Here is a 25,658-nt window from a genome sequence, read left to right as displayed (position 1 = left end):
ATTGCTCCAAGTCAGTTTGGGTCATCAGTTTGTTTCCCAGATGAAGTCTTTTTTTTTTAACAGCAAAATGAACATTCACAGTGTGCAAGTAGGTATAAATATGAGGTTACATTTTGCAGTTTTAGATTGCACCAGTGCAAATTCTAAATGCTAAATCGAGCCATGCACTGGCTCACTTGACCAGTAGTTGTTTTTTTTTTAAATGGACACACGTCAAACAATGTGAAAAACTAGTAGGTAGAATTAAAACTTTGAAAGCTCTGCTTTTTGAGGCAACAGAATTATTTCAAATTTGCTCCTACTTGGAGAACAAAAGATGTGCTGTTTAGCTGTTTTAATGTCTAAAATAAATACCGATTTTGAGTGAAATGCATTCACACCTGTAGACGATGACTATTTTTTATGACGGGGCATCATTCCAATTTTTAAGAAATCCATTTACTTCACATTCTTGCACTAGATCTGGTTTCATCCATTTCTGTGAAAGGAAAAGGAATTCATGCATAACATCTTCGATCATCAGAATTGTCCTTCTTGTGACGATAGACACATAACAATATTATGTTATTATTATGACATACTGACATTTCATAATATCTCCCCGTGTCAAAATATTATTTGAAAATCATCGTTATTTGTGGCTGTGTGCGGAGCAATTTTGCTAACAAATTTTTAATTCGCGGCCGTTTCGTTTTAAGGTACATAAACTAATTGAAGATTATATATTTAGAAAGCTGAGAAATAATGCATTCCATACATAATTCAAATGACACGTAAATCCGACTTGTTGAATAATTATTGCAGTTTTTATTTGGGAATGAACACAAGAGGTGTTTGAAGGTATTTCAGCTCTGGTGCTTGGCATCAAGGGGACAAAAGCAGGTCAACTTGGGGTCAGTGTGTCCCAGATATACTCTCACTAGCAGAAGCAGACACACTTATTAATGTATGCAGACTCATAGGTACACATGCACATTGATGCATGGTCATACAATTGTAAAAATATTGGATGAGACAATAAGTCCAATTTCACCTCACCTCACCTAATTAGAAACTTAATGTTACAAATTTGAGATTTTCGGTTTTGCTATGACTGGCTATAACCATCATAAACTTTCATTTCTGACACTACTCTGAGCTGATTGATTTTTACGTTCGTACCATAAATCTGTAATGGGAAATATGCAATGAATTTAGTAGCATGTGAATTATTTAGCATCCTGTTCAGAGCCAATTAAATATGGTTGAACCAGGATACATGTTTAAACGGTTAGAGATTAATTTCATTTTACTTCAATGGCTGCTGCTATTGCCTCTGCTTAATGGTAAACGGTACACAAAATGAAATGTCACAGAACATTGAATTTGATGAAAAAATGCCTTATTTTGTAATTATGGGGCTCACTTTCTTCAGTGACTTGGTTGGCACGTCGTTGTATCCCAATTGCATAGATCGATCACTGGATTGTCTGGTCCAGACTTGATTATTTGCAGACCACCGTCTTATAGCTGTAATATTGCCGAGTGTTGCGTAAAATTAAACTCACTCTCCTACTTTCTTCAATGTCAGCATTGTGAAGGAAAGCATTAGTACACTGATTGAAAACAAGATATTATCCCAAATTGATTTTGATACAGTCCCTTGTTCAATGGAGAATGGCCATGCGTGGCATTCCAGTGGCACCAACAAACCTGCAGACATGACTCACGGCTCTCTGAATTATTCATACCTCGCTGTGTGGTCCTCCTTAATTTCCTTTGATGCCAATTGCAACTTGTCAACTGCCATATTAGGAACCACTTCTACTGATAAAAACATACTGGTGAAACTGTGAAAGAATTTATTATTGAAATTGTGATTTGAAGTGTCAATGAGTTGGGTTGTATGATAAGCAGACAAACATCGGTGGTGGTTAGGGGTGAGGATTATGATCTTCCATAGGGATCTGTGTGACAAACCCCATGAAGATCTGGTAATTGATCTTCAGTAACCTGTGCTTAACATAAGGTTGTAACTCCATGAAGATCAGGTAATTGATCTTCAGTCTCCCATGCTTGACATAAGAGGTATAACCCCATGAAGATCCGGTAACTGATCTCCAGTAACCCGTGCTTGACATAAGAGATGTAACCCCATGAAGATCAGGTAATTGATCTTCAGTCTCCCATGCTTGACATTAGAGGTATAACCCCATGCAGATCCGGTAACTGATCTTTAATAACCTGTGCTCGACATAAGAGATCTTCATTTACCCATCCTTGATGTAAGAGGTACTGACGGGATTGGGTGGTGATACTTGTTAACTTGGTTAATGCATGCTATTGCAGGGATTGGGATGGAGACCTTTGACAATGGGCCATATTCAGGATTATTAGCCATTTTCTGAATTTAGAATGGGCCACTGCCCTTGTATCAATAGCAAACTTCAAAATTTTAATGGGCCACTTTTTATTCTAATGTGCAGAATGGCCCATGGCCCCTGCCTTTCCCAATCCCTGCTATTGTACCTCAGTTGTGTAGATTGATGCTCTGGTTGTCAATCACAGGATTGTCTGGTTTAGACATTGTTATTTACAGACTGCCATGATGTAAATCGAATGTTGCTAAACAACAAACTGAGGGTTAAACTGTACCATGTTTTGGCCCTCTACGAGAACTTGAAAATGAATGTCAATTCCTATACTTTTTTATATCTATAATTTTTCACTTGATGGATGTGTACACAATTACATGAAATATTTTTTCAAAATGAAAGACAACATTATGCCATGAACCTGTGATGATTAGGTGGCTGTCATTCTTAATCATTTGGCCAATTATTCTCAGATGATTGCTGTGAGGTGTAGAAAACATACTGAAGTAAATTATACATTACTGTAGAATGCTGTCAACTGGCGCTGTTGGTTGAGGCTCTTCAGGAATGTTGAAGTAGCCTGTCAGTATTTGTCATAACAGATTAGAGAAGAAGGTATCACAGGGATTTACAGGACGCGAATTCATGCGTCCTATACGCATAAAAATTGACAATGGACGCAAAGATATTGATTAGCGCGTCCCTGTGGATGCAGAAAAAGTTCAAATGCTTTTGTAAAAATTTTGTGAGTTTGCTATTACTAGTATTAGCTGGGTTATGGTATCATTTGCAATTTAATTACTGTAACAATGTGATGATCATGATACACAATACAATAACAGTAAGTGAATCACAACAATATTACAACATAGTATTAATAATACTATTTAAGTGTCTGGGACCCCCATTTTGTAGTCCAGGACCCCTGAAAATTAAGAGTATGAGTCCCAGGGACCCTCAAGTACAGGACTCAAGGTAAATCCCTGGTATCAACCTATGTTTTTCATACACTTGTGAACGTCTGTTTTGCAATCACATGACCAGACTTTCATCCAGTGGAAAGCTATACGTCTTGTAAACTTAAAATAATAAAAATACACTCGTATGTTCTGTATGTACATGAGGGTGGGTGGATGAGTTCTTTCTGAGTATTTTTCATAGTGAGACTGAATTGTTATTTTGCCTGTATCCACTTGTGGATGCTCAAGTGCGCTGATGCAATATATCCCCGGATAACCCAAGCTGCCTGTGACACGCTAGAATGTTAACAGTCATATGACTTATCCCACTGGGTACCCATTCACTGCTGTATGAACAGAGGCAATTTTGAACAAACTCACTTGCCTAAGGTGAGACCACATGTGTCATGTATGCTTCGTTGTGGGGCAGGACTGAAGTCCGAGAAACTCTCAGGAGTCAAGCTGCCAGACACGATCACCCATCCAAGGACTTTCTGTGACTAACGTTGCTTAACTTCAACTGATTTGTGACCTGGGCACTATGCACTGGACCTCACACTAAATTTCACTAAATATAAAGACCTATACATCAACTGCTGACATGCTATTGCATTCGTTATAACCTAATATTCATATTTGTTACTCAAGTTTCATGATATGTATCATATTGGCCTCATAGTTAATTCTTTGCAGCCCTAGTAGTTTCGAGATTAGGTATTGTTGTGAATGAGTGCATCGTGACTTACCCTTAGACAAAACGACCAGTCCATCAAGTTAACCTGGGTCTTAGACAAGCAGACCACTTGGACAAAGTGGCAGTGTGTAAACATGATGACCCTTCTTCTATAGTATAAACCTTGGTCATCATTTTGCTTGTAATTGATCACTAAATCAGTCAGCTTTGCCTCAGTGATATTTGCGACCCGTGAAGGTCCGGGTTAGAATGAACCTTCAGTAACCCATGCTTGTCATAAGAGGCGACTAACGGTATCGGGTGGTCAGGCTCACTGGCATGGTTGACACGTGTCATCGGTTCCCAATTGTGCAGATTGATCCTCATGCTGTTGATCACTGGATTGTCTGGTCCAGACTCGATTATTTACAGACAGCCGCCATATAGCTGGAATATTGCTGAGTGCAACATAAAACTAAACTCACTCACTCAATGATATTTGCAATTTATACAGTCTATGGCCTTAGCCACTTGGTTTGAAGAAGGAGTTTAGTCAAATTTCAGACAAGCTTATACTGCTCCATATACTGAATAGGAAAAAACCTATAGTTCTCGTAATAGGCAAGTAAATCAATTGGGTGGTCAGGCTTTTGGGACTAAAAGCCTCAGCTTCTCTCTTAGCATCATGTTCAGCAGAATATAGTGTTATTAGAGGGACTATATTTAGCTGGGCTTACTGGACCTAACAGAATTTTACAAGACATGGTTCAGGATTTGTGGCTTAAGTTACAGGACGGCCTCCGTGGTGTAGTGGTTAGAGCGTCCGCCCGGAGAGCGGAAGGTCGCGGGTTCGATCCCCGACCGCGTCATACCAAAAGACATTAAAATATGGTACTTGTTGGTCTCTGCCTGGCGCTCAACATTAATGGGTACAACAAGGACTGGTCGGCTCGGAGTCAGTATAATGTGTCTGAGTGGTATATTCCTGCTTCACTGCGGCATGGTATCTCAGTGGGCTAGCACTATAAAACCAGCTTCAGTCTGGGCTAGTACAAGCAGCCGCACATACACATACACACGCATGCACGTCGTCATATGTGCGAAATATTCTCAAGCACGGCGTTAAACCCAATTTCACCTCACCTCACCTTAAGTTGCAGACACAATGGCCAGTTTGTCAGTGTTCACGAATAGTGTCTGACCCTCTGACAAATCCGGCAGATTCGCCAACGGTCAGACAGAAGTCTACAACCCGCCGGCCCCCGTGTCTGACTGTATATTTCACAATGACTTTGACTGAAGTTGTTTTATGTGACACTTGTTTGCTGTTTATAAATCTGATGTTTGTTAATAATTTCAATGTCAATTATAAGAAATATTAAATCTGAAATGTGTTTAATTTTATTCCATGGGGCCTGTGCATTTTCAATGGGTCAGACAGACATCTGAAACTTACAGGACCCAATGTCCTGTGACTTTGAAACACCATTCGTGAACACTGCAGACACAATGGCCAGTTTGTGACTTTTGACACCAGTCCGAAGTCAGAGTAAAAATAGTTGTTATTTAGTAACATCATAATGTACTGTTCCATAAATTCAGAGAAAATGTTTGTTTAAATCATTTCATTATGCATCAGGGTCTGCAGACTCGAAAGTCTTTGCGCAGACTTCCAAGATCTGTTTAATTTCTCACACTTTACATAGAATATAAATAAGTCTCTTAAATGTCAGTGACCGAATTCAATTTCACACTTGATCACAGCTTCATGTTTGTATGAGTATAAATCATCATTTTTATCATGGTACCTATAAATCACTTTGACATAACATGGCAGCCGACAACCCGTGTGTGTGGAGCTATTTGTTATAAGGACATTTTAAACAATTTGGACAGGGACCAGTGATAAACCTCATCCAGGACAAGTAGCTGGACATCATTCCGGGGGCTGCTAATCTGGCCTGCTGTTTTGAATAACTCACCTGAAAGCCTTCCTGTCTGGTCTTTATTGCTCGACCTCCGATCCAAGGTCACCTGAACAAATCTGAACGTGCTTTTACCCTGGTTTGCTTTGTCAGGTATATTGTAGCCAATCAGGCTTCTGCAAGGAATGGTTAAAATAATCTCTAGCCGGTGTCTTATAATATTTGTAAAAGGACAGTAAAATTTTGATGTTTACAAACCATACCAGCATGTCCAGTCTGGCACAAACTTCAAGTTTATCTTATCACTGATAAGACGTTTTGAGACTTAAGTTCCATCATAAACCTGCCTGTATCATCATAAACTTATGTTGATGGCTTTATTAAATTTATGACAAACTTTAGCTTCAGCTGAAGCAAATATTAGGACAGGGTTGATGTTCTTATTCTACCACTGTCACTGTTTGGCTGTTCTTCTGATGCCGAAAGGTTGCTGAATAAACCAGATTCTGGACCTGGCAACATATATTGGGCATGAAACGTCCAAGCAGCTAATGAGAGATCATCTTGCAAGAGCACCTCTCCAAGTTACCATCCAGATTAATGTCAATAAAAAAGCTCAGGGTTCAAGTTCTGTCTTGTCCGCAAAACATTTCATGAGTATTTTTTCATGGCCACTCATTGTTCTTACTAACGGAGGGTTCTTACTAATGAACACCCGTGAAGGTCCGGGTTAGAATATTGATCTTCAGTAACCCATGGGATCGGGTGGGGCTCGCTGACTTGGTTGACACATGTCATCGGTTCCCAATTGCCCAGATCGATGCTCATGCTGTTGATCACTGGATTGTCTGGTCCAGACTCGATTATTTACAGACCGCCATATAGCTGGAATGTTGCTGAGTGCGGCGTAAAACTAAACTCAATCACTCACTCTTACTAATGAAACTCTGCTAATGTTCTGGTGCTGGTTATAAGAGCTGATAAATAAGGGTTTGGGTGGTTAGAGAATATGGATTTGGTGGTTAGAGAATATGGGTTGGGTGGTTAGAGAATATGGATTGGGTGGTTAGAGAATATGGGTTGGGTGGTTAGAGAATATGGATTGGGTGGTTAGAGAATATGGATTGGGTGGTTAGAGAATATGGATTGGGTGGTTAGAGAATATGGATTGGGTGATAAGAGAATATGGGTTGGGTGGTTAGAGAATATAGGATATGGGTTGGGTGGTTAGAGAATATAGAATATGGGTTGGGTGGTTAGAGAATATGGGTTGGGTGGTTCCGCAAAATGATCTTTCCACTAAGGTGATGGTAACTCTTCATGCTTTAACATAGATTTACAACAGATTTAGCATTACAATTGCTTTGTTGAACAGGTCTGGTTGTGTGCCCGATGGCCTGGATCACTGCTAACCTTGGGTTTGTCTGGTCAAGAATGTTTTTCCTGGCTTCCTTGAGAAAACAAGAATAGTGTTGACTGGACGTAAAACAACATTCACCCTCAATGCTGTTTTCCTAGGAAAACCTATTTTTGCTTCTTGATCAATCCACAGAATGCTGTTTTGAAATGGTGATAGAAATTGATTTTTGGAAAGGTCAAGAGGTTCTGAAAATATATGAGAGTGGGAGTTCGAGATGAGAATTGGGACCAGACTGGTCCTGTATGTATTATTAGTGTAGGAGATAATCACTGCGTTCTGAGCTGTAGTGCTTGTCTCAGTCCCTTGACGCGCCCTGTTATGGCATATGATGATTTCCTACAGCTTCTTGTTAAAAGGAAAGGGGTAATTGTGATTGAGGGGAAAATTATTTCTTGAAATCTTTTGACAAAAATAGGGTTAGTAGGCAACAAAATTGATGTGCAGCATAAATATCGAGAATGCTGTGAGTTTTCTATGGAAGTATTGACGTACTGATTATGTTCCTCGAAGGATTTTCAGATATTTCAAGGAATAATGGGATGACCACGTATGTCGGTGGTATTAATCTGTAATAGAAGTTCTCATTCAGTCTAAGCGTCTCATATGGACAAAAAAATCTGATTTTTATGTAACATCTTGAAAGATAGTGGCAGTTTGTTCCAGGAGATATGGCTCATAGAGCATATTTGTAAAGAGGTAAATTGGTTCTTACTGCAGGTATGAGAGCTTTTGGCTATATTCTGATTTCATGCACATCCTATGTGTACTCTGTTCATCATTAAGTATGAATTATTGTTCGTTTTTAATAAGAAGCAAAGAAAATCTTGTGTAGGAAATGGATGGATCTACTTGTATTGGGTGAATGAGCTTGCCTGTCCTGTCAGCCCTAGACTAATCTGGGCATAGAATAACTCAGCATTCAGTGAGAGATGACTGTTCATTGACAAGCAGCGTTTGAAGGCTATGATTCTGAACCAGTTCTATGTGTTTAAATGTAGCTAGAAACTGGAACTGAATATCGTTGACAAAAAATATAAACGTTGTAACACTAAAAATTATTGTTGTGCTCAGGCAGGATCAGCTACAAAGGATGAGGACAAGCAAATTAGGATTCATACTATTCCCCTGAAATTGCCAGAAAATTTCTGAGACTCTAATGATCCAAATGTACAACTTTGCAGACTTATATTTTTCTTGATTCTTGTTTAACACCAGTTATATGATGCTGGTCTGTAAATAATGAAGTCTGGGCCAGACAATCCTGTGACTGACAAGCATCTAGGATGCGATGACACATCAACCACGTTAAGAAGACTGACTGGACCTATACATGTTGGGGAACTATATTCTGACATGGAAGCAACTCTCTTTACAAGGATGAGATTGGTTGATGATGGTGTTCTGTAAATAATCTAGTCAATCCTGACAGGATAACCAGACAATCCAGTGATTCACATTATCAGCATTGATCTACGCAATTGGTATACGATAAAAACATGCATCAACTAGGTCGATGTGCCTGACCCATAACTTGACACTTACAAGCATGGGTTGCTGAAAACCAATTCTAACCCGGATCTTCACATGTTACATACATGAAATGCTGCAAATACACATTTGTTTGTGGTGTACAGGCGAAAATGCCCCCATTCCCTGTGATAAATTACAGTGCGAGTCAAGTATTTTCACCTCCACTTCTTGTTATACGGCACTAAAACATTTTGATAAGTTCAATATATTGATACAAATAGGCAACAATTTGTAGGACATATCCTAATGTATTTCAGACCCATTTTGTCTTCTTCAACAAACAAAGGCGTGTCTCCTTTCACAATCAATAATGGTGTCAGGAATGTTGCCTGGCATGTGTTGGAAAAGTGAAATATTGGTTTTATTTAACTGTAGTTCATGCATGCCACAAGCTTACAGCCCTAGGGTATTCTGGATATTTTATGAAGGTTGAATAAATTCCTCACAATGATGGTAGGCGGGGTAAACAAAGAAATATTTGGTTGCTAGGTTTCATGCGACCCATTGGCCTAGTCGGTGTGGTCAGAAATGTTTAGGTCCACCAGACTAAACATGGATCCTTGCATCAGTTTGAGTAGTTATTCATTTTGGTATCCTTAATTTACTAGACCTAACAGAAGTTTAAGACTCAGGACTAGCTGCTTAATGTCCATACTGCTTACTGAAAGCAAGATATAACACACAAGAATATGATCATTCTGAAACAAAACTACAACATAGCAAGAAAATCCTTATTTACATATTGTTTGATGACACTGATATTCATGTTTATGTTTATGTTTATTTCATTATTTTAGTGGGGTTTTTTTTGGTGGGGGGCACCTCAGAATGTTCAATTCAATCAATGAAGCGATTTTCAAGTGTCTTTTTATGTTATCACTTGATTGTCTGGTCCAACTAACATACAAAACTACTACTATCCTATGCTAGCTATAGAATAATACTTGCGATTTCATTATGCTATGGGCGCTGGGGTAGCCTAATGGTTAAAGCGTTGGCTCGTCATGCCGAAGACCGGGGTTCGAATCCCCATATGGGCATAATGTGTGAAGCCCATTTCTGGTGTCCCCTGCCGTGATGTTGCTGGAATATGTCTAAAAGCGGCGTAAAACCAAACTCAGTCAGTCAGTCAGTCATTATGCCATAATTTCACTGTATCTGATTATACTTATAGGAATACAGTTCAAGGCTGGTTTATAAGAAATTATGGAATTATTTATTTATGAGTTTCTTGACTTAACATTATTCAACATAACCTCAATGAGGTCTTTGACAAAGTCTTTGATGAGGATTTTATGGGATTTTTATTGTAAAGTTTAGCATACATTGCAGAATACTAGTATATTGTGACAGGTCCTGCCTTCTGTAACATGTTGCCGTGATGTTACACCTGTAGGTTAAGATCCATATAGTGTAGATGCAAAGACTGGGGTTATCACTTGTACACTTGAGCACTTATATATACTCTTGAGCCCAAAGGCAACAGGTTGACAGTGATGATGTGTCATTTATTACAAAAACAATGTGCCAACTGGTTGATTGAACACTGCAGGAGAAACCTTAAAACTGTGTCTTCTCTCTCCTTCAGGCGTTGTTTCAGTTTCTAGTCCTCTTGCACTAATTGTATATAAATTAGGTAAAAGTTGACCCCAAGTCACACAACATTCCAAAATGCCAAAATTCTGATCAAACTCACCAAACCCTTTTTGTCCTGGACTTTTCTGCTCTTTGGTGCAGTTGATAGTGTTTCTCGATGAGTGGAGGGTTGGTTCTCAACATGTCCTCGTCATACCAAACACTATAAAGAGATGGTAGTCATATGCTGAGAATGAGTAGTGAGTTTACTCCTTATGCTGGGAATTTAGAGATAAAGCAAGGTCTGAGAGGATCTGATATTCAGGTTACAACCGCTGCTTGGTATGTCAGTAGGCTACCACCACACCAGTCCTGACTAATGTGAGCAGCCCCCTGCATGTTCATGAACTTCTGTCCCACCACAGTGAGAATTCATCAACACCACCCTCCACCCAGTCCTTCCGATGACAGACCGCCTCCGTGGTGTAGTGGTTAGAGCGTCTGCCGAGAGCGGAAGGTCGCGGGTTCGATCCCCGACCGCGTCATACCATAAGACGTTAAAATATGGTACTTGTTGGTCCCTGCCTGGCGCTCGGCATTAATGGGTACAACAAGGACTGGTCGGCTCAGAGTCAGTATAATGTGTCTGAGTGGGGTATTCCTGCTTCACTGCGGCATGGTATCTCAGTGGGCTAGCACTATAAAAAAACCAGCTTCAGTCTGGGCTAGTACAAACAGCCGCACATACACATACACATGCATGCACGTCGTCATATGAACGAAATATTCTCAAGCACGACATGAAACCCAATTTCACTTCACCTCACCTCACCTTCCCATGACATGTCCTGTTGTTAGAACAGCATGGTCAGCCCGTTGACTCTGAAGGACAGTCACTAGGGAACTTGTAAGCTAATTTCCATGCTTCTCCAAATGAGAAAGAAAGAAATCAATTTCCTTCGCATGGCTTCCAATCCAAATTAGTCCAAGCTAGGGTGAGATGACTGTCTTCTTCCAGTGTTGCAGATGCTGAGCTCAACTCAGGGTAGTCCAAGCGATACCAAGGGAAATTAATTTGTCCATACTTTCGCAGCTCTAGTTTGCACCCTCAGCTGCCCTTGAAAAAAAGCAAATTAATCTAAGGGAGGTAATTCTGATTTAGTGCCTGAAAAGTTGATCATGACATTTTGAGCAGTAGTTTCCTCGCGACTGATTTCAAGTGCCTTTCTAACCATGTACCATTTGCAGATTGCTGGAAGGGGAAGGTTTCTTATTTGAGAACATGCTGTTTTTGTGCTTGAGTGACATTTCCAAATGTAACAAGGAGCGAATTCTTCAGCTGTAAACATTTAAGTAATCATCAGGAATGACAAGCATGTTTTCCCCATCATTTTTATCGGATACCAGTTGGTGTTAATAAGAGGATTTTGAAATGGTGACAGTTTTGACAGGTGGAAACTAATTCTGTTGATTTCTTTGTAGCTGTTTATCAATAAACATGTCATAATTTAATTTTAATAATTTTAATAAATTTAAATTTAATTTGAATAATTGTAAGTTTCTTCTTTGGATTTCTTATTTCTGAGTTCTATGGCTTGGAAATGCGGAAATTTTTTGACTGCAGGTTCAGATCTCTGATAATGATCTTGTCTGTCAGTAACTCACTCACCCTGCTTGTGGTTTCCCCATAGTGGTAAACATCTGAGATATACATCAGGCTCTATTCCCATGTTGACATGCATTGATTAAATAGAACAGCAATAAGCCTCAATCAATCAATCGTCTACTCTGAGGAGATTCTGGGTAAAATATAGGTCCCCTGCTACCTATGTTTGGTACATAATTGATAGCCAAGTGAACAGGTGGTTTGGCTAAATGACTTGTTGACAGTGGACCCTGGTGTTTCGATGGCATGGATCATTGATGCGATAATGGTCACTGCTTTGTCTGGTCTTGACAGTTCTTAACACGACTCCTCCTTTTAGCTTGAATATTGCTTAGAGCTCCTTAAAAGCATACTTGCTCAGTTAAATTGGCAATGTTTAACTTACGTCACAAAGTCTGACTGAGCAAGCATATCCTTCTTCCTAGTTCATAACAGGATGTAGTTACACTGGTGTTTCTACTGTGACTTGTACTGAAGAAAACTTGTTTGTGCAGATATCTTATTCAGAGATAGGGTTGCCTCTCCACAGGCTTGAAACCCTGACATGAAACTTGGGCATTGTATTTGAAACGTTATCAGGAAACTTTGGTATTTTATATGAAATGTTATCGGGAAACTTTTGTATTGTGTTCGAAACACTGGCCACTTGAATATGGAACAACAAACACATGGACCTAGATCTTTATCAGGCAGGCCTAAATACAGGTCATTATGGAGCATCACACTTAATATAAACATCTGCTTGCTGTTTCCGAATCAATATCATTAGAGGGGTGTCAGCTGAAGAGATTTGAGTTGTGTCATCTGTCATTAATGGCTTGCAGCCCTCCCAACATCAGGATAAGCATCTCTTGTTCACGGTTTGCTGGACACCACTGAGGACTTACTACCTCTGATTGTTGTCCCCAAGTGTTGAGGAGAGTACAAGGTGGAGCTGGTGCTTCATGACGCTCGAGCTGTTGCACTTTAGCTGTGGATGGAGTTTGTTTGCACGCACTGCATGCTTTGGCAACTTGCTCTGCATATGAAATGCAGTGAAAGCTCCAAACAGCTCACGGTATTGTCACACTTGGCTTGTGTTAGAGGTATTATTACAGTGTGAACTTGGGCATGAGCTGTACATTTGTTTATGGTCGACGAGTGAATAACTTGGTTCTTAAACACCTGGCTAATTTCATTTTAATTCTGTACCATATTAGTTTATGGTGCATCTCTGGAGTGCATAGCAGTGAGCTGACGGAGCTGCTCTGTTGAAAATGTGCTGTAACACTAGAAGGGTTTATTTGCTTTTTTCAGAGGCTTTATCTAATCTCCAAATCTCATTTTTCTTCAAAGTTAAGGATTTCATCATAGTATCATTTCCAACTCTTTCAAAATCTAACTGTAATCATCAGATGGAATGTTTGAATGATGAATTATTATCTCAAACCAACTTCACCGTCAACAGGATGAGAAATGAACTTATTTCTGACTTATCTGTAAAAGTTGTCTGTTAAAGTGATGCTATCTACTAACTTGTAAATGTGCAGAATGTCACTAAATTTTCCAGAATTTTAGTGGTGGCTACATTTTGAACCTTGGCCATGCTGTGGTGTTCTTCTTGAGTAAATTCTTTTTTGTGTGTGTTCCCATTATTTCCTCATAAACTGTCATGGGTATTGTTTCATGTGCGTAACCAGCCTCAACTCTGAACAAGCTTACTGAGTCAAGGTCATTGCTGTCAATCTTGTCTAGTCAGAGAAATGTACATTTCACCATGTTCACGATGAAGTTACTCACTAGACTGTCTCATACTTCTGACATAAGTTAAGTTTATATCACAGGTGTAATGTATATTGAAATAATATTTTCAAATATTGCAATGCTGTCATGATTGTAAACTCATCGACTATCATCCCTGCTCCCTGTCTGGAGTGTGTGACAAGGGCATGATATATCAGCCCACAAAGTAGTGTAAACTTATTCCTTGTAATAAATTCATGTCAGCGGCACTTGTGAATGGATATATATGGTAATAGTCCTGTATATCATGTACAGGGGGTTAAATATATGCATAGTGAAAACAGGTGTCTATGAGAAATACTGGACGTGTTACAATTATATGCAAATTTGCTGCATTGTCATGGCCATACAGACCTTCAATTAAATATTTCATATATAATCCATGCAGGTCTTTAGTAGTTCTGTGTTAATCTGTAGTAGCCTTCAGTAGCCTGTGTTTGTTGTAAGAGGCAACTAACTGGATGCTATAGTCAGGCTTGTTGACTTGGTTGATGTATGTCATTGTGCCCTAATCGATCGAAGCTCATGATATCAATCACTAGATTGTCTTATCCAGATTCAATTATTTCAATATGTTGCCACATAGCTTGATTATTGCTGAGTGCACTTTTAAACAAATGAACCTGATTATTGTGATAACGAGGTGTATCTTCACCGAACCAAACAGTTGCTAGGTGTGAAGAATGAAAACCTGACAGTTTGGATGTGCTTGCAAACCTCAAAGAGCCCATCAACTCCCCTTAATTATAAACATTGCTGATGATGGCTTAAAATCCTGGCATTGAAGTGCTAATGGGACAAGTTTAAATTGTAATGGCCCAGTTTAATATGTTGCATGTGTTAACATGCTTGAGGGTCCTCTTAGAAATTATATTTTTGTAAAATAGAAATACTGTTCAGATATTTAGGATATGAAGCTGGTGATAACTGTATCCTATATAACTTAACGTGCCAAATGCATGGTAAACACAAGACCAGGCTAAATGAAGAGGAGTTGGTTTTTAGTTTAACATTTAGTTTTTTCACTTAAAGTATAACTCTTGCTCATTTAAATCTAAAAGGGCAAACTTGAACATCCTTGAGTGCTTTTTTGACATGCTTGAAAAGACTACATTTCTTCTAACTGTGTCATTGTTTGGTGGGTACGTCAATTGTGAGACTTATACATGACTTCTATGTTGCAGGACAAACGACACCAACCAGACGCTCTGGACAAAGGTCACCTGCAACGATGTCTTGACTCACTGCAAAGAGCTATCAAAGGTAGGCAAGGTGCTTAGAAACACACAGTTAAGTTGTATGTTTTCACTTGTGATTTTTAAGTTTAATAACTGATCGTTTCAAAGATGTGTAATACTGTAATACATTTGCATGGTTTGGGATGACAATTTACCTCAGTTACTCAGGCTGTGATACATTTTTATGTTGTGACTGCCAGAATCTTGTCAACAAGAAGCGTAAAAAATCAGAGAAATCATGAGAATCGCGAAGATCCGGATTAGAATTGTCTTCAGCAACCCATGCTTGTCAAAGAGGCGACTAACTGGATCGGTGGTCAGGCTCACTGACTTGGTGGACACATGTCATCATATCTCAATTGCGTAGATCGATGCTCATGATGTTGATCATAGGATTGTCTGGTCCAGACTCGATTATCTAGACTGCCGCCATATAGCTGGAATATTGCTGAGTGTGGCGTTCAAAACCAACCAACCAACCATGTTGGTTCTGGAAGCAGCATCATCAAAACCATATTATGACTGGTATGTAGTTACTGTATGATTTTGATGGGCGGTGGGGTAGATCAGTGGTTAAAGCGTTTGCTCGTCCCGCCGAAGACCTGGGTTCGATTCCCCACATGGGTACAATGTGTGAAGCCCATTTCTGGTGTCCTCCGCCGTGATATTGCTGGAATATTGCTAAAATCGGCTTAAACCCAAACTCACTCACTCACTCACTTACTGTATGATTTTGTATGATGGCCTGCAGTACTGCCTGTTTGACGATGCATCTTCAAAATAGCTGGAGTATTTTTGCTCAGAAGCATCTGTGTCAACAATAGCATGCTGACATCATTATGGCATTATCCTTGAAAATATTCACCGAACTTGTGATTATTTTAATTATACTGTGTTTGACACTGACCAAACTTTGTCAGTGGTCAAAAGGACCAGGGTGCCTATTCTCGAAAGTGTCCCAGCTAATCCTAGACCCTAGGATCAAAGTTAGGATAACCTAGAGCTAGGAACATTTCGAGAATATGGGTCCAGCATAAAGCAGCAGCATCTGGTCCTGTTGGATCTCCTCCACTAGGTGCAGTTGTCCTGACCAACAGTGGTTTCGAATGGTATGATGTCATTGCCCAATCAAAATGAGAAACCGGCTGAGACGGTAACCACTGATCTTCAGGGTTGTTAGGTCCCTGGTTTGGGCAATAGTCCTTCTTTTTAGGGAGTCATTCAATGATACCTGATGTCCCTCATTGCACAATCAAAATGGTTAAAGCGTTGGCTCGAGACCTGGGTTCGACCACTGGTCTGCAGGGTTGTTAGGTCCATTTCTGGTTTCCCCTACGATGATATTGCTGGAATATTTAAAAGTCATATAAACTCAGTCAGTCAGTCAGTTTATCCCTCAAGTGACGTTGGACCATGACAAGCATCTAATTTGACTGTCCTTGAAATATCCTACACTTGGCAAGTGGACCAGTATTTTGTGTCAAACACATTCATATGTTTCAATGATTGAAGTATTCTGAACTTGTATGATGTCTTTTAGCGGCATTTAGAAGTTGTATATAGATGTCAAAGATATTTTTTATGGATTTAAGCTTCTTTTGATTTCCCTCACAACATTTCGGGACCATTACAGATCCTGTAGTCAGTTCACCTGATGATAAAAAATATCTTGGACATATTCTTCCATTGTAACTCTTTAGAAGCAGGTTTGTAAGTTTCTTTGTTACTTGAACTGGTGCAACCCAATTTACAAAGTGAAACCTGGTTTGATGGTGCAAGTGGTAAACTCTGACATCTTTTCATGGATATTTCTTACATTACATATCTATGCAACTGCAATAGATGTGCACCTGGTGCAAGTAGGTTAACATCTTCGAGTGAATAGATCCCAACCCATTGATATCATTAGGATCTACAGAGTCTCACAGTCCCTGAACCATGTTATTTTCCCTACACCCCAGCCTTCCCTGCAGTGCTAAAGCCCTAAATGAAGCAAGTCTAAATCTCTGGTCTCCTTGGGCTCCTTTTCAATTTAAATGGGTTATTTGTTACAATCAAAATGATATATTCAGAGACTAAGGGTTAGTCTAGGATCTACACCAAAACGACGCATCTATTGCAGTAGAGAAGTTGTTTGTCCATAAAAGTGTTCCTCTACTTTGTAGATCTTGAGTGTTATGTACCTTTGTGAACTATCTGTAATTATATCTGTCGTCTATGAATAATGATCTGTAAAGTGACATCCCGATTTAATTACACATCTTACAACCCTCTTACAACTGCTGGTATTTTGGGTAGTGCACATCTTCCCAGGGCAAGGGAGATAATTGCCCATTAAAGTCTACTATACAAAACAACCCATCGACACTTGTGTTGATCAATATCTGTCTGTGATATTACAATAGCACAAATGAAAACATCTTCTTATAGTTAGTCTATGAACCATTAAACTCTTGAGAATTTAAATATTTATGGTTATAACAAGGACCGCTTGACTTTGATGCTAAATTTGGAATATTGTTGGTTCAGATCTTAATGTCTGAGATAGAAGTCTGTGCTTCGGCTCTATATTACTGCAGTAGGTCAGTGGGTCGCAAATGTGTCATATTGGATTTACATTACGCTGACAATTACCAGCCTCATTGAGGATCTAGAAACTGGCAATCAATATCGATGTTTATTGTAGGTAGGTACCCGTGCTGTTTTGTCCTGTGGGGTTAATGAAGAGAGACATCTGTGAACAAATCAATAATATAATAGTTATGATTAATATGGTTGCTTTTGTTGGGGAGTATTTAATAAATTCCAATGCTAAAGATATATCAATTTAAAAAAAAATATAAAAGGATATTTTTCCCTTGGTTTGATGTGCATAACTGATTATGTACAGTATGCCCTTTTTAATATTAGGAGGAGGGGTAGGGTCATTGAAGTTCTTTCTTCAGTACTGAGTACAGTCTAATTTATGGCATATGCTTGTCAAAAATGGTCCATAAATTTTGTAAACTTGGAGCTTAGGACCATGAAGGATGTTTCCTTCCCAATCTTGACCCAATCCTCAAACAAAATCAAATATACACGTCTTTCTACACTGTACACCTTTTTTTAATAATATATTCATTATATGGTATTTAAGACAGTGGTTGTCCTAATTCTTAAAATGTTAACTTAATGGTTATAACAAGGGTAGTTTCACTTTCATGCTTTATTTCCCAGATGCTAGATCCTGATGGCTACCAGGATATTTTACCTTAGGTGGTGTCCTTGAATGTTAACGGTTATATATCCCTGATGCTGGTACCTCTGGGCATCCCTGTCCATCCCTGTTTGACCTTCAGTGTGTGTTGTTTCAGTTATCAGCCAGCAGTCTCTGATCGAGAGGCTGGAGACAGTAGCCAGACAGCTCAGCTTGAGTTCCAGCATCCAACCTGGTCCAGAGCAGCACCTCATCATCTCCTCAGATATGTTCCATGTCCAGATCATCTTTGACAAGGGCGGAGGGGTCAAAGATGTCAAAGTCGCCCATGGAGGAGAAGCAAATGTAAGTTCCTGTTGTAACATGACTCTGTAAGATGCAGATTCAGAAAAGGTCTTCTGTGGCATGTTGTGAGACATGACTGAGGTGCAATATAGAACAAACTTTATGGATAACAACTTCTTTTTATTCGTGAGTGCAACAACGGTACAAGAATCTGTATCGAAACGTCGCACTCACGAATAAAAAGAAGTTGTTATCCATAAAGTTTGTTCTATATTGTGCTTCCTAACTTCTAAAATGCCACTCAAAGAAGTTATGACTGAGGTGGATTGGATGATTGGACTTGTTTCAGTCTATGTTGTCAAGACCCGTGAAGATCCAGGTTAGAATTTGTCTTCAGTAATCCATGCTTGTCATAAGAGGCGACTAACGGGATCAGGTGGTCAGGCTCACTGACTGGATGGAGGGTTCTTACTAATGAACACCCGTGAAGATCCGGGTTAGAATATTGATCTTCAGTAACCCATGGGATCGGGTGGTCAGGCTTGCTGACTTGGTTGACACATGTCATCGTATCCCAATTGCGCAGATCAATGCTCATGATGTTGATCACTGGATTGTCTGGTCCAGACTTGATTATTTACAGAATGCCGCCATATAGCTGGAATATTGCTGAGTGTGGCGTATAACTAAACTCACTCACTCACAATGTTGTCTAACTTTGATAGTGTTTCATGTGCCTCTTCCACTGGTTTGTGTAGAGCATTACTTACAAACTGACACAATATGGCTGGAATAGCATTGATAACAAGGGAGTTGCAGGAAACAAATGACAAACTCACTCACTCTGCAGTCAATTTTAATTCTGTGTATTTTTTTGTCCTTGTTTGTTCAATCAACGTCAGACATTTGCATATTCATCAAAATAGAGTGAGCTTCTGTCCCTATGGTACTATTGTCTATACACAGATGCTTTCTTTACAAAGGCTGAATAACCATTTGGAAGTAAGCTGATCTCATGTGGTATTTTGGTCAAAAGTCAATTGTGTGGTGAAAACTGGTTCATATTCCTCAAGCTTCCATGGTCCAATGAAAAGTCTTACTGAACTTTACAATCAAATTAAACTTCTTGTTTCATCATCAATTAGTGTTCAGAAGCAATTTCAGCTTACATAAAACTCTTTTGCATATTTTTAAATCGGGTCAGGTTACCATGACAACAAGATAATTGTAGCTGAATGAAGTTTTCTTGTAACCTGTATCCCTAAAGAAGAGGAACATGACCTCTGCGCCTCGGGGTCCTGCAACATGGGCGATTAGTGTGTGGTTTTGTCACTGAGATCACAGATGACAGCTACGGTCATCCGTCACAAGGAGTATCTGATTTATAGTGTCTGATGACAAGAAAGAAGTTGATATTTTCCAAATCTCAAGAACGTCATGGAATATGGCCTTGAGGCAAAGGTTTGGCTTAGAAGGATTCACACAATGTGGATTTATAGATCGTCATTTGAAGTCACCATGGAAGGAGAGCATACTGATAAATGTCAACTCATTGTTGAATTAAAGTAATAACTTGATTACAAATTACGAAAAGGTACAGAAAGCATGTGCTGTCTGGGAAATGCTTTCACAGTGTTTTTCGCCTTTTCTAAGTTTTTACAGAATCCTTTAGAGAATAGTTGCCCTTACAAGCCAAAGCTCAAACACATTCAACTCGTAGTGAATTTATTGTATTTTGTTCTGCTTATATATATGAAGATGAAATTTTTGACAAATGATTTGGTTTTGACGGTGTTAATTTGGCATTGGTGACACATATGAGATGCTGATCGGATTAACAGGGTTTATTCCGTTTAGTCCGTGTGGTAGTCATTTTCAGTGATGATTCGGCTGCATAGTTTGACACTCACTGAAATCATTAAATAAGAATATTCGGGTGAGAATTAGACCGATATTTAGTTTGGCATTTTTGTTATCTTGGTTTTCAAATTACTTTTGGCCATTTCCAATCAATTCTGTCTTGAGAAAATTGCCGTCTTTCTACCCTTCAAACGAAAGTGAGAAGTTGGACAGATTATCAAAAATAGATAATTAGTTCTGCCAGATCATTCATCTTTCTGAAACCAAGGTATTTAACCAAGCTCAGTTATCATAGCTGCCAAAGATCAGACCTTTTTCAAAAGCCTTATGAATTTCCAGAGGCAAAATTCCTGCCAAGGAAGAAGAAAAGTGTAGCGGATTGATAAACCTGGAGGTACAAGCATGGTTGTGGTCGATACAATCAATATCCAAGTATTTTTTACCATTTCAGCAAGGCGCCTCCTGAACCATGTATCTGATGAGGTTCGAGGCACGGAAATGTTTCTGTCTCAATTCTGATTAAATTCAGATAGAAATTCCTGTCAAAGGGGGTGGTATATATGAAAGTGAGGTTTGGAATATTGATTATTTTGACTTTGGCTTCGTAAAACCTTGTCCTTTGTTTATTGTAAATCTTACACTCTCTGGGAATAACTTTATTCCAGTTTGGTAACTGGATTTGGAATGGAAATTGTCTTGAAGCCGGCAGCAGGAATCAATTTTGTCAGCCATGGTTGGGTTAGGTTTGGAGTCTTATCAAAATTCCATGTGGGTAATTGTTGTTTAGGATGGAAATAGCTTTGACATTTCGCTGGTGACTCTTCTCACTGTCTTAAGATCTTGCAAAATCTAAGGAATTAACCACCTTGAAGCTGACTGGTTTTGAAGCAGGTGTCATACTTCGTCTGAACATGCAGACACGGCACTTTTGGAGATACTAAAATGTTTTAAAAATTTATGACTAAATAGTGATTCTTTGTCAAAGAGGTCTGCAGTTGTTTCAGTTATATAGAATAAAGTTGGTAAGTTTTCACTGCACTCATTGTGTCCCAGTTGCTTAGATCCATGTTCACGATGTTGATCACTGGATTGCCTGGTCGATTATTTACATACTGCCGCATGCTGTGCTAAACAACAAACAAACAATTCATACGGCACTCTGTGACATTGTCTGAAGCCTGTGTCTAGTAAAATTCTGTTTGGTCTTGTAAGCTCAGCTGTTTCTAATAACACTAAAATCCACTGTTTGGCTAAGTGGAATCAGCTTGTTGTCAGAGAGTATAAGGTACTGGTAAATGTGCTTTGAAAGCGGAATTGTCACCTTTCATTTGCTATGAGTCTGTTGCTAGTAAATATATAAGGACTAGTAAAAGCTAAATGTTCCAAAGCCAGCCTGTGTAATTATCCACATCATTGTTATGATCGAGTGACATGAAGTAAATGTAAATGTTTTGCAGATGTTTTTGGTACATTGTAAATAGCACTCAATGTATAACTATGATACTATCAGTAAGCCTGAAAATTTTGGATTAATAACTTGATTCAGTATGTCACAAGTCGAGGGTAAACTGTCTTACGTTGTGATGAATCTTTGATCAGGAAGATTATGAGATTGTTTGATAATTAATTGTACAAGTAACTGCAGAAATGTCATTGGAAAGAATAAGAAAGCATCCATGATAGTTCCAGCTTCTTTGATGAAGCCACATCTGAACATTGGCACTTGAAGATGCAGTCTATAGTTGATAAAGTTTTGGATTTTATTGTGTTTTATAGAACACATAACTACATACTCTAAATTCATTGCCGATCTCTATGTAGTATATAGCTAGGTTATTTATTGGAAAGACAATTATCAATATTTAGACATGTGGTGAGAAGATGTCAAGGTGTTGCTATGCACTTGCTGGCGGCACACAGCCAAGTTAATTCCCAGACAGTTTATGCACGAGAAGTTAACCTGACCTGATGCAGGCTTTCAGGTTTAGTTTTGTTTTTTAAAACAGGAATTATGCTCATTGAGAGTCAATGGAGTTGAAATATCAATTTGATGCTGCTCATGTTTAAACGTTTTTAAGTGTGTACGTTTTACTTTTCTGAAAATATTTTGTGTTTCCTTTGGCTAACACTTTTCTTCTGTAGGTGTGACATTTGTAGATTTGGTAGTCAAACTGGGCAGACTTAAGGAGATCAGAGATCTTGAATTATGCTGAATCTGTATGTGGGTATAGCTCCCCTCATGAGTACTAGATGTGAAGCGCATTTCTGGTGTCCTCAACTGTGATGTTGAAATATTGCTAAATTGGCATCCTCACTCACTCACTCACTCATTCGGGGCGGTGGGGTAGCCTAGTGGTTAAAGCGTTTGCTCATCACGCTGAAGGGCCAGGTTTGATTCCCCACAAGGGTACAATGTGTGATTGTACCCATTCATATGCATTGATCACTTCATATAGGCAAGCAAATTTGTTACGAAATGGCAAGTGACTGATTTCAAGACAAAGAGTGATGCAATTGGCTTTATGTGAAGTGATCAGAGTAGCCTCCCTTGGTCATTTGGACACCAGGGGAACATTGGCATTTGATTTGCTCTCTTGAAACTATCATATGATAGGAAAGAACCGTCCAAACTGGTGACTTTTCTTAGATTTTAACTACTTGTGTTATTTCAACAATAATTGATGTCATTGTTCTTTCCATTTCAGAGTTGTCAAGAACTAGTGGAAGTATTAAGGTAAGTGTTTGGATGTTAAGGAAAGAAGATATTGCTTCTTTTTGTGAAATCTGAAAAACCCACCACTTAACAGTTCAATTGTCTCTTACAGACAAAATCTGCTTTGCACATTCATTAATATTTCACTAGTAATATTTTTTACCCAAAATATTTTTTCTTTGCAGCCGGAGAGATTTTGTGGAGTTTGCATCCCATTTGGAAGGCTTACTGAAAATATATCAAATTGTTGGTGATAAGTAAGTATGTTTCCCTTTGCTGTTTTGTTAGTGTGACCGACATACTGAAGAGTAGTTTGTGGAGTTAAAATAATAATACACATTCCCATATCAAAATGGATGTATTGTAACCTAGTGTACTCCTTGGATTTAGAAAGCAATGGCTGAATTCATAAAAAGGGCACCTTGTAGTCTATACAGGGCATGTTGTGACGATTATTGTCGAAATAACAAAATTGATAAAATCAAACGGGGCTTTAGAAATTTTGTGTTAGATCCATTATTAAAGAAGTGGGTGACATTTTAATACTTCAGCCTCCATTGCGTGGCTGTACCCTCAAAGGGGGTTAAAGTACCGTAAAATTAGTGTCCTCCTGAGAGGGTTCGTAAGTCCCAAAGCATTCAATGTAAATTTAAATCTACTGTTATTTTTAATCGTAGAATATATGTTCTTTTAATTTGTGGCTTGAATATCCAAAATTGCTAATAGCTGAGGGACGGTGTAAATCCAGCTAGGGTCCATGCAGGAAGCAAAAGTACTGTAAGTCCCCATGGTCCCTAGTATGGTGATCTACCTTCAGTTGTTGGCAATCTATAGCCCGGTTTTATATTGTATTGTCAACTATAATTAAACTGTTTTAGATTTAGTTACTAGTTTTAAATTATTCTCTGTGATAATCTAGTTATTTTACTGTCCTTCGTAGGCAGGCATTTATAATTTACTATCACTTACTATGTGTACCAATTAATTGTTCTCGTCACGATATGGCTGAAATATTGCCGATGTGACGATAAATTTTAACTCACTCACTCACTCAGCCCCCATTGCATCTTCTCTTTTCCTTTTGATTCTCTCCCTGTTTGGCATCATGATCCGAAATGCAAATTATACCCCCCGGACATCAGCATGATTTGAATGCTAACTTCTTGATCTTCGTCAAAACAAATCTTCCATCTACTCAGGAATGATGGAGAACTCCATGCAAGTTAAACTTTAGAAATATTCCAGGAAAATTTTAAATCAAGACACGAAAAAAGTAAGAAAAACAACCCCGAAAACGTGAAGTGAACTAAAAAGGGAAGGGTGTGAAACAAAAACCTCAAGAGTTATTGGAGAATAGGGTACTGGCAACTGATGTCAGTTGTAAGAGCTGTGTTTATGGATCAAGTGGAAGGACTCAATCTTTGTTGATTATGTACCATCATGTACCTGATGTTTTATCAATCACTGGATTGTTAGATCCAGATGCGATTTACACCACCATTATACAGCTGGAATATTGAGGAGTGTGGCATCAGAAAGCAAACAGACTTTAGGCCACACTTTTTTTTATTACTTGGCTTACGGATCCGCCGACTGTAATTTTTGCTAAAGTGGAAAACAAATTAAATTTCTCTTTTTCCATTTTTTAAAAACCGCCGATAGATAAAATCCAAATAAATAATTAAAAAATCAACTTTATTGAAATCTACTTTCTGTCACGAATTTAGCATTGTTGCAAAACAAAATATTGAATTTGAAACAAATAAAATCGCCGAATTATTGTTACCGAGTGAAAATGCTGGGTTTTTTAAAACCCTATTGTAGTAGGAAATGAGAATACCTGAATGGCTGATGACATATTCTATATTTTTAAAACAGCCTTCTTGTGGTGAAAACCACTTAGGGAAACAAATCTGAAAAAGCATTTTAAAATAACTTTTTTACCACCTATCGACAGGAATATTGCTGTAAAAATCCGTAAACCAAGTAATAAAACAAGTGTGGCCTTATCAGAAATAACTCACTGGCTTGATGTACTTCGTGGTACATTCCATCATGGAGGAATATTAACGTATACAGAGACTGTGATATGAGCAATATACAGCAAGGTGTCGGATGAGAGTAAAATATCTGATTTACATGAGATAGAGGTTTGTAGTGAAGGTGTCTTCAGTTTGGCAGCTGAGAATCAATATAGCATTTTTGACCTGTGAAGATAGTGATTGGATTTGATCTTCAGCTTCCCATGCTTGTTGGAACAGTTGACTTGCGGGATCGGGTGGTCAGGCTTGCTGACTTGGTTGATGCAAGTCTTCGTATCATAACTGATACGATCAATCCTCATGTCAATCAAGGGGCGTTGGGGTAGCCTAGTGGTTAAAGCGTTGGCTCGTCACGCCATAGACCCGGGTTCGAATCCCCACATGGGTACAATGTGTGAAGCCCATTTCTGGTGTCCCCTGCCGTGATGTTGCTGGAATAT

At 38.8% G+C, this 25,658-nt stretch overlaps 1 protein-coding gene across 1 annotated transcript in view; it reads left to right on the top strand.

Moving 5' to 3' along the window:
- LOC124267620 (mediator of RNA polymerase II transcription subunit 1-like) overlaps positions 1 to 25,658 on the top strand; it is a 90,427-nt gene that overhangs the window by 40,462 nt on the left and 24,307 nt on the right. Inside the window, 4 exon segments of the mRNA XM_046702581.1 lie at positions 15,069 to 15,147; positions 18,476 to 18,663; positions 23,169 to 23,197; positions 23,362 to 23,433. Of these exon segments, the coding sequence (XP_046558537.1) occupies positions 15,069 to 15,147; positions 18,476 to 18,663; positions 23,169 to 23,197; positions 23,362 to 23,433 (368 nt within the window).

This window comes from Haliotis rubra, unplaced genomic scaffold (assembly GCF_003918875.1).
Source record: "Haliotis rubra isolate DU_JTF1 unplaced genomic scaffold, ASM391887v1 Scf1324, whole genome shotgun sequence".
NCBI classification, from domain to species: domain Eukaryota; kingdom Metazoa; phylum Mollusca; class Gastropoda; order Lepetellida; family Haliotidae; genus Haliotis; species Haliotis rubra.
This window is presented reverse-complemented; position numbering and strand designations above follow the sequence as displayed.